Source organism: Hemicordylus capensis, chromosome 1, assembly GCF_027244095.1.
Source record: "Hemicordylus capensis ecotype Gifberg chromosome 1, rHemCap1.1.pri, whole genome shotgun sequence".
NCBI classification, from domain to species: Eukaryota; Metazoa; Chordata; class Lepidosauria; order Squamata; family Cordylidae; genus Hemicordylus; species Hemicordylus capensis.
The window spans coordinates 204297493-204306914 of NC_069657.1; the positions used below are offsets into that span (position 1 = coordinate 204297493).

Here is a 9422-nt window from a genome sequence, read left to right on the forward strand (position 1 = left end):
GCTTCCGCCACAGAACTGCTTCTTCCCCCTGAGGGGAAGAAAGGCAGACGACACAGTGCAGCAGAAGACCTGATTTAAGCGCATGACATATAAAGATCAAGCAAGTTCTTAGAGTCATTTTGTTGCTTCTTGCGTGTAGGATTTTATTGATGCTTATCATTCTGATGTTTTTATGTAAACCTCCGTGGGAGATTTGCTTGAAGAACAGTATATAAATGTCATAAATAAATAAAATAAATAAATAAAATTAAATAAGCAAAGGGATAGCAGGAAAAGATGTCATTTCCGGTTTCAGTAGATCTACCAAAGATACTTTGTTGGGAGGAGAAGATTCCCAAGAAGGGTCAGTATCCCATCCCTAGAACCCTCCTGAATAACATTCAGTCTTGGGGGGATGGCTGATAACACAGATACACTTGAATACTGGCTAGACTGGTGTGTGAGATATCATACCACATAGGGACATAGGAAGCTGCCATATACTGAGTCAGACCATAGGTCCATCTTGCTCAGTATTGTCTACACAGACTGGCAGCAGCTTCTCCAAGATTTCAGGCAGGAATCTCTCTCAGCCCTATCTTGGAGATGCCAGGGAAGGAACTTGGAACCTAGATGGTCTTCCCAGAGCAGCTCCATCCCCTAAGAGGAATATCTTACAATGTTCACACTTCTAGTCTCCCTTTCATATGCAACCAGGGCAGACCCTGCTTAGCTAAGGGGACAAGTCACACTTGCTGCCACAAGACCAGCTCTCTTCAAGAGAGCTGAACACTGATCACAAATGGTCTGAACCCAAAGTGAGGTTAACCTGGACAACTATAGACCTGTGTCTAACCTTCCCTTTTTGGGCAAGGTGATGGAGCGTGTGGTGGCGTCCCAGCTGCAGAGGGTCTTGGATGATATGGATTATCTGGACCCTTTTCAATCTGGCTTCCGCCCCGGGTATGGGACTGAGACTGCCTTGGTTGCTCTAGTGGATGACCTACGCCGGGAACTAGACAGGGGGAGTGCGTCCCTGTTGGTCCTGCTGGACCTTTCGGCGGCGTTCGATACCATCGACCATGGTATCCTTCTGGGCCGCCTCTCGAGTATGGGAATCAGAGGCACTGTGTTGCAGTGGTTTCAGTCCTTTCTTGAGGGGAGGGTTCAGAAGGTGGTGCTGGGGGACTACTGCTCGGCCCCGTGGCCGTTGGCCTGTGGGGTCCCGCAGGGATCGGTCTTGTCCCCCATGCTGTTTAACATCTACAAGAAGCCGCTGGGAGAGGTCATCCGGAGATTTGGACTGAGTTGTCAGCAATATGCGGATGACACTCAGCTCTATCTCTCCTTGTCATCTGATCCTAGGGAGGCGGTGGATGTCCTGAATCGGGGGCTGGAGGCCGTGATGGGTTGGATGTGGGCTAACAAACTGAAATTGAATCCGGATAAGACGGAGGTACTGTTGGTCAGTAGGAGAGCCAATCGGGATGAGGAGATTCTACCAGTTCTGGATGGGGTTGCACTCCCCTTGAAGGAGCAAGTACGCAGCTTGGGGGTACTACTGGACCCGGCTCTGCTTTTGGAAGCTCAGGTGGAGGCGGTGGCCAGGGGTGCCTTTGCACGGCTTTGGCTGGTGCGCCAGCTGCGTCCCTTTCTTGAGAAGGCAGATCTGGCCACGGTTACCCACGCCTTAGTCACGTCGCGGCTGGATTACTGTAACGCGCTCTACGTGGGGCTGCCCTTGAAGAATATCCGGAAACTGCAGCTAGTGCAAAACGCGGCAGCGAGGGTTTTATCCGGAGCTGCCCGTTGGGAACATATCACCCCCATTTTGAAAGAGCTGCACTGGCTGCCGGTTCATTTCCGGGTCCAATTCAAGGTGCTGGTTTTGACCTTTAAAGCCCTAAACGGTTTGGGCCCGGGGTATTTGAGGGACCGCCTGCTCCCAAGAGCTGCTGCCCGCCTGACAAGGACATCTGAGGGGGCCCTGCTCCAGGTGCCGACAATGAGGGAGGCCCGGCTGTCGTGCACTCGGGACAGAGCCTTCTCTGTTGCTGCCCCCAGACTCTGGAATGCTCTCCCAGTGGCCATTCGTTCCTCGGACTCCATCACGGCTTTTAGAAAGCTTTTAAAGACTTGGCTTTTTACCCAGGCTTTTACATGATCGTTTTCTACTGCGGCTTCTCTGTGTTTTTATTTGTTGTATTTGTTGTATTGTTTTTATGTCTGTTTTTATATGTTTTTATACTTTTAACATTCTGTTTTTATTGTCTTTTTATTGTATGTTTTTAACTTTTGTAAATCGCCTTGGGGTTATCTTTTTAACGAAAGGCGGTATATAAATGCAAAAATAAAATAAATAAATAAAATAAAAAATAAACTGTCCTCCTCTACCTAACCCAAATGGCAGCCCCAGAAAGAAGTGAGAAAAACTGTGTGTGGTTTTCTTACATATGCAGTTATACATTTAAGTGTTGGTAACATCAGAACTTGTTCTGAGCACCACAGTTAAGACACGACACATGTTCATTAACAACAAAGTGCCTTTGGGCATCTGCAGGGTGTTTTTCTTTCACCACTTAATATTTGCAACCAGTTCCCCTGTCCTTCTACCATTAAGGGTGTGTGAGCCAGCTCAATTCGAACCCAGTCCAAGTTCAAACCAAACCAGCCTCCCAAAGGGGTTCGAACTCAGTTCGAACACAATGGAGTTCGAACTGAGTTTGAAAAGTACTGTTCTGAACCAATTAAGGGATATACTTGTAAAGGGGAAATCCAGCAAGGATTCTCCATTACAAGTAAAGAGGAGCATTCCCTATAGTAAGGTGGGAGGGGAGAGAAACGGTACTTGGTACCTTATCTGAGGCAGCAGAGACATTGGAGGTGTTGGCAGGTGGTGGGGGCTCCTCCATACCCCTGCCAGCCTCCCAAAGGATAGCCCGGGCCGACTGTGGTATGTGCGGACGACTGTGCATGTGCGGAGACCTGAACTTGGCCACAGCTGTCCTGGGCTGTCCTTTAGGAGTCTGGTGGGGATTTGGAGGAGCATCTGCTGCTGCCACTCGCCACTTCCTATGCCTCCGCCACCACAGATAAGTTTCCAAGTACCTTTTCTCTCCCCCCACGTTACTATAGGGAATGCCCCTCTTTACTTTAAAGGGGAATCCTTGCCAAATTCCCTTTTACAAGTATATCCCCAAATCGGCCCACGAACCGGTTCAGACAGGTTCGGTAGCTGGACCGGACCTGGTTCAGCCAGACTTGGAACCAGACCAGGCTGAGTCAGTTTGAATCCGATCTGGATTCGAACCGAACTGGCCAAACTGGATCCATGCACACCCCTATCTACCATGGCTGAAGAGAAGTACTTCCAGGTCAAAGGGCATGACTTCTGCTTTGACAGCAGCACTCTGGAGATTGAGCACCAAACACAGGAAGTTGGATCAGCTGATCAGTTCTTATGTAAGTATTGCTGGCTCACTGTTGTGTGCTAGCACTGTGGAACTGGACAGTTATGTAGGGCCTTTGCCTGTTTAAAGGATATATCTTTTCTTATGCCCACATGGACAGTGCTGTTGTGTTGTACATGATTGGTGCTGAAAGCAAACTCGCTGTGACCTACAGATCAGATTGCTAAGAACACCTGTTTGCTAACGTCATGTTTCAGTGCCACCCCCGCTTGTCCTGAATCACACGTCAGTTTGTTTGTTTTTTAATTTCAATTTATTGTACAAATAGTAAAAGTTGCACCTTTTAGGAACTATTACAATAATCCCATAGGAATTGCTTACAACTAAAGGAGGGGGGGGAACACACATTAAGGAGTAATGCAACATTTGACCAATGGCTCTTTACTATCTTGTTGCAAAATGTGTGCTTGCTAAAATCCCAAATGTGCATTACATCGTCATGTACAGGATTACGAACAAAATTACAGTACAGATTGATTTCAGTTGAACCAGCATTACATTTCAGACAGCACTTATTCTGGATTGCATTGTACATGCATAACTATATTGTTCTAATTACGAAGTCAAAATGGTTTGAAATCGGTTTTAAACTACTGACTACAATCGGTATATTATATAATCCGACCATCATGAACCTGATTCATTTTCTGCTCCTGGACGGAAATATGACAAACCACCAATTCATATGACTATTATAAAAAATCATGCATTTAACATTGTCAGGAAACATAGATGTCTTCACATTATCTCTGTTCTCTTCAAAGCCATGTGAAGGGGATCCAAATACTAAAAAGAAACAGTGCAAATTGTATGTGATAGTCAAGCAGCTTTTAATTTGAAAAAAGGGGGAGTTGGCATTTGGATGTATATAGAGCATGTATGAATAAATATATACATAAAGTTTTGCAAGATGTCTATAAAAATGATATGTTTCAACAGAAAATTATTCTATTCTTTCTTCCATCTTTTCAACAAAAAAAGTAAGGATCTGGTTCTTGCTGTAGGCAAGTTTCATGGGAAATGTATTACCATTGGCTCTATGCATTTTGTGTGTGAAGGATTTGAAAGGAAATTGGGAGAGGGAGGTGCTAAGGCAACAGAATAACTTCTTCTTCTAAGCACTTTTCTGCTGGTTTAAACGACTTAAATTATTTTTGTATAAATTAGATATAATTCTACTTTGCTTCCAATACGTATAAAAATTGATGAAGCTGCATGGTTAAAATAGTTTATCAAAAGTTATTAAAAATTCTGTACAAAATCACAACAAAATAATTCAGCATGGGAAAGGTAACAAGTAGGAAAAATGTTGATTGAAAAATAGACATTTTAAATATACTTTTAATTTTTATTTATTTATTTATTTGTAACTGGCCCAGGACTAGTTTCAAAAAGAAAGAAAAATTGCATAGTTCCTAATTATTGCTTGTGATTCTGTTATCCCGATCAGATCAATGGACAGACAGCTGAATCCCTTCTACACCAAATTGCTGCCGGTGTAGATTTAGACTGTGGGGAGGGGAGTTACAGGAGGGGGAACATAGGAAAGTATAGTATCCCCATTGCTCCTGAAGGCAGTTAACGATCATACACACAGATGAATCTGACGTCTGGAAGTTGGTGTCTGGGGGGGGGGTGTGTCTTTCTCTCGCGCTTGGCATCCCTGGCGCCCAGAAAGGTGGGGGCGAGGGAGTGCCTTGGACGCCCGGTCGATTCATTTCCATCCTCTGCACTTTGACGCTGATGCATCTCGAAGGGCTTAATCGTGAAATATGGCATTGAGTTGGGCACTCATGACACGCTCGTGATGGGAATGACTCTCGTAGGGCATGAGGTTGTCGATGGGGATCTCGCAGCGCGAGGCGGTGCACGAGAAGATGGAGGCATGGCCGGCGGGCCCCGCCAGGCTAGCCGCGGGATAGTGCATGGTAAAGGCATAGTTTTTCTCAAACTCGTTGGAAGGTTCGTGTTTGAAAGAGAAGTTCCCGTTGATGCTGAGCGGCGGGCTCAGGGGCCCGTCGAAGGAAGGGCTGGTGCAGTCGGCCAGGGCGCTCTCGAAGAAAGGCTCCAGGGCAGCCCCGTAGGAGTGCGGCGCCTTGACGTGGAAGAGGTGGGAGCTGTCCATGGTGCCGTACGGCGGACTGGGAAGCCCAGGCGACTGGTAGGGGTAGGGAATGGGATGCCCCGGGAAGGAAGCACTGGCGGGCTGCATGTGGGGCGGCATGTCCTGGCTCTGCTCCGGCAGGAAAGTCCGCGGGTTGAGCTGCAGGCAGCCGGCCACCAGGTTGGTGGTGGGCTGCGACAAGCCTTTGCAGAGGGTCTGCACGAAGGAGACCAGATCCGGGCTCTTGCCCGAGCGCAGGATCTCGGAGAGGGCCCAAATGTAGTTCTTGGCCAGGCGCAGCGTCTCGATCTTGGACAGCTTCTGCGTCTTCGAGTAGCAGGGCACCACCTTGCGCAGGTTGTCCAGGGCCGCGTTGAGCCCGTGCATGCGGTTCCGCTCTCGGGCGTTCGCCTTCATGCGCCTCAGCTTGAACCTCTCCAGCCGTGCTTTGGTCATCTTCTTCTTCTTCGGACCTCGCCTCTTGGGCTTTTGATCGTCGTCTTCCTCCTCTTCCTCCTCCTCTTCTTCCTCCTCCTCCTCCTCTTCCTCTAGGTCATCGTCTTCCTCCTCTTCCTCGCCGTTTCTCAGCGAGTCCACCTCAGCCTCGGCATGCATAGCTTCCAGATCTTCCTCTTTCTTGTCGGCCTCGTGCTCCTCGTCTTGGGAGCTGAGGCAGTCGTCAGTCCAGCTAGGGGGACCTTGCGGCTGGGGCTCCCCCATCAGCCCGGTCTCACTGTACGATTTGGTCATTCTGTATATCCTGCACAGAGAAGAGACCAGAAGAGGAACACATTCAACAGAGAGGCACCAGCAGCACGTTCCATTCTCAAAAGGACACTGCAATTCAATTTGAATGGAGATCAATTGAAATTTGATAGCTGACTACAAGGGGCAATGGACTTTATCCCAAACGCCTACCTAATTTAAACTTTCCACGTTTCTATGCGAGTCTGTAGATCTGCTCTATACCACTCGTTTGTTGCACTCACTTATAGACATGACCCAGACATGAACGCTCGGGCTCTTCCCTTCCACACCGTCTCCCAGCAACAAACTTCTAGTTTTCTCTGCACTTGTCCATTACAGGAAGATCTACCGTCTCAAATAGCATTATGTAACTTGTTTATATATCAGTGTTGGTGACTCTAAGGAGATTATAAGCAGAAGGACATTTGATTGACACAATCGAAGAGGAGAAAATGCATTTTAAAAAACAACTCTGCAGATTCGCCGGAGCAGGTTGCCAAAATTATTCAGCCAGGGCAAGATTGATTCCTTAATTTGGTCTCCTTTCATTCCCATCGCCTATCCACAATAGCTGCCGAGGATTCCATCCCGTACAATAGCTGTGTAGACTTCCCAACTGTTCAGAGTCAAGCAGAACTCTGCCTTCGAGACGGGGATCAGGTGCAGTCACCGCCTCTCTAATAAACAGTTCGCTTTCCCCTTTCTTCTCTCTCTCCCCCCTTTCTTTTCTTTTGGTTTGATATGAGGATCCTCAAACTTCTGGGAAAACGTCAGCTAACGAGGGGATTCGAGCGAAACCTGCCTTCAGGCTTCCAATGCTAGTTAAGCTCCTTTCCAGGAAATACGACAAACAAAATGCAACAGTTGAGCCCACAGTTCAGTCGGTGGCTTCTGAAAACCTTTGCTTCTCCATCCATCCTTTCAAAACATCTCCCTCGCTCTTCCACCGTAACTAATAGGTTGCAGTTCTTGCCATTATTCTCTGCTCTTTGCCGTGGACTTGTTTTTTTTTAGGTAAGCAACTGTCCAAATTCCAATTTTGATTGAAATGACAAATGAGTCCAGATCTTCCTTCTTATTCCCCTTTCATCTCCCACAAAACATGTGCATAGATTCTAGAAAACAGTCTAACCTTCTTCAGTCTGACCGACAGGCTCCTTAAATTCGTTTTCCTTCCCCAAATCAGTGCCAGTCATTCATTCACAAGATATTTTTGCTATATATATTCTTGATAGTTTCTAGAACATTTTTTCCCTTTGCCTTGCAAGCTCAATAGAAAACGAAGAGAGGAGGGCTGCAATCCTACGCACACGTTCTAGGGAGGAAGCACCATTGAACTCAATGGGACTTACTTCTTAATAAACATACTTCACATCGCTGTGGAAGTCCCTCCCAATAATCTCTAAAGGTCTGCCATAAAGCATCTCTCTCTCTCTCTCTCTCTCTCTCTCTCTCTCTTAAAAGGAGAGAGCCATTTCGATGCTTTTTCTTATTAAATTAGCATCAAATCAATAGCCTCTTGTACAAATAAAACTAGCCGTGCGATTGGGATGCTATATTTTTTTCAAAGGACACCTTTCATCTAAAACACCGATTCTGTTAGAAAATAATGTAAGAGCAAGTGTAAGGATGCTATTGCTTAAGCAGGGAATCGAGGATTAGAATTACCTTTCCTTTTTCAGTGTGTCCTTTGCAGTGACGGTCTCATAACCCTGTTGCTCCTGGAAAGCTTTCCTTGAATGAAGGTGTGTGTTGCCTTTTATTTATTTTATTTTTTTCCCCGAGGCTGTGTGCAGGAAGCTCAGGTTATATAGCCCGGGCTGATCGGCTGGGGAAGGAGTGGGGGCGGGGAATGGAGGCGCCCCTGATGCGGGCTGGCTGGCAAGCTCCGCCCCCTCACTCTCCCACCCCTCCCTCGCCCTAGATCCTTCGTCAGCCTTCCCCGGCACGCGCCATATGGTCACCCACGTCAAGCGAGAAGGGTCACGTGAGCTACCCATTTGTATGCCGCCAAGCTCTCCATTCCATCCCTTTGTGGCCCAAAGAACGTGGCCATCTGTCGCCAGTCAGAGACTCTGCGGACCTGTTTGTACCCGTAGGAGAGATTAACCCTTTCCCCGATACACATGGCTTGTGGCAGCTGAAAGAGGAGGGAGGAGAGGCGGGGAAGGAGGGGGTGGACGTGCCCCCTTAATATTTTGATTGTGTGGCTTGTCAGCAGGGAGAGGAGGACGAGATTTGTCGCCAGATCGCCACCATCCTTCCCCGCCGAGTTGTCAGCACCAGCAACGATCGCCATCCAGCAACTCCTTCGGTTTGTCCCAAGGGAGGGAGTTGGCAATTTGTCCCCGCGTTTCCCAGTGGAGGGACCTTTTTCAGACTGTACAGTAGAGGAGGAAAAAAGCAGCTCTCCCGAGACCTTTCTCAGTTCTCCCTCTAGCACGCATGATCGCAGCGGAGGGCACTCCAGAAAGCCCGATTTCCTAAAAGACCAGGGGACGGACGGGGTGATTCCTCATCTGTGTTGTGTTTCCACTTCGCACTCAGCTACCCCGGGATTTGCAAGTACGTTCACAGATCGCTCCTCGCTCCTGTGGACGGACACACACACACACACACACACACCAGCGACCTTTCTTTCAGGATGGGTAGAAGCACTGCTGCCCTTCCTCACCTTATTGCGCCTGTGCCTGAAGGACACACTTTCTCGCGAGCAAAATATTGGACCGCAAGGTTTTCCTTTCGGCTCGCAGGAGCAAGGCCGCGCGGCTCAGGTAGATTCCGACAGGGCAGCCGCCGGTCTGTTGCACTCAGACCAAGAGCAGAGATCAACAGATGCTTGGGTGATGATTCTTACAAGAATCTGTGAAAACACTGGATTCTCCTCTGAAATTCTAGTGGGGGCAAAACAAACAGCATCGAGAGTTTCTTTTCTGTTTACCCTCCTTAGCCGAGGACGAGAGAAAGGATTGATTTTGTTACTATTTGTTATTTATTTATTCAGTACATTTATATACCTCCCCATTAAAAAAAAAAAAGTCCCTGGGCGGTTCACAATATACTAGCCATATAAAATGTGAATAAAATAAATAAATAAATAGCCTTAGGGTTACATCTGATTC

The 9422-nt window shown here is 47.5% G+C and overlaps 1 protein-coding gene across 2 annotated transcripts; it reads right to left on the bottom strand.

Annotated features, from left to right (window-relative positions):
* Positions 1 to 3692: 3692 nt before the first annotated feature.
* Positions 3693 to 8125, bottom strand: NEUROD1 (neuronal differentiation 1). Of its 2 annotated transcripts, none has more exons than XM_053269893.1 (2): positions 7969 to 8125; positions 3693 to 6313 (listed from the first exon to the last, which is right to left on the bottom strand). In XM_053269893.1, exon 2 carries the CDS (start codon positions 6301 to 6303, stop codon positions 5209 to 5211), a length of 1095 nt encoding a protein of 364 aa, XP_053125868.1. In that variant the 5' UTR covers positions 6304 to 6313; positions 7969 to 8125; the 3' UTR covers positions 3693 to 5208. The 2 variants fall into 2 exon arrangements, with proteins under 2 accessions (XP_053125868.1, XP_053125874.1); XM_053269899.1 differs by lacking the exon at positions 7969 to 8125 and adding an exon at positions 7433 to 7591.
* Between the last annotated feature and the right edge of the window lie 1297 nt (positions 8126 to 9422).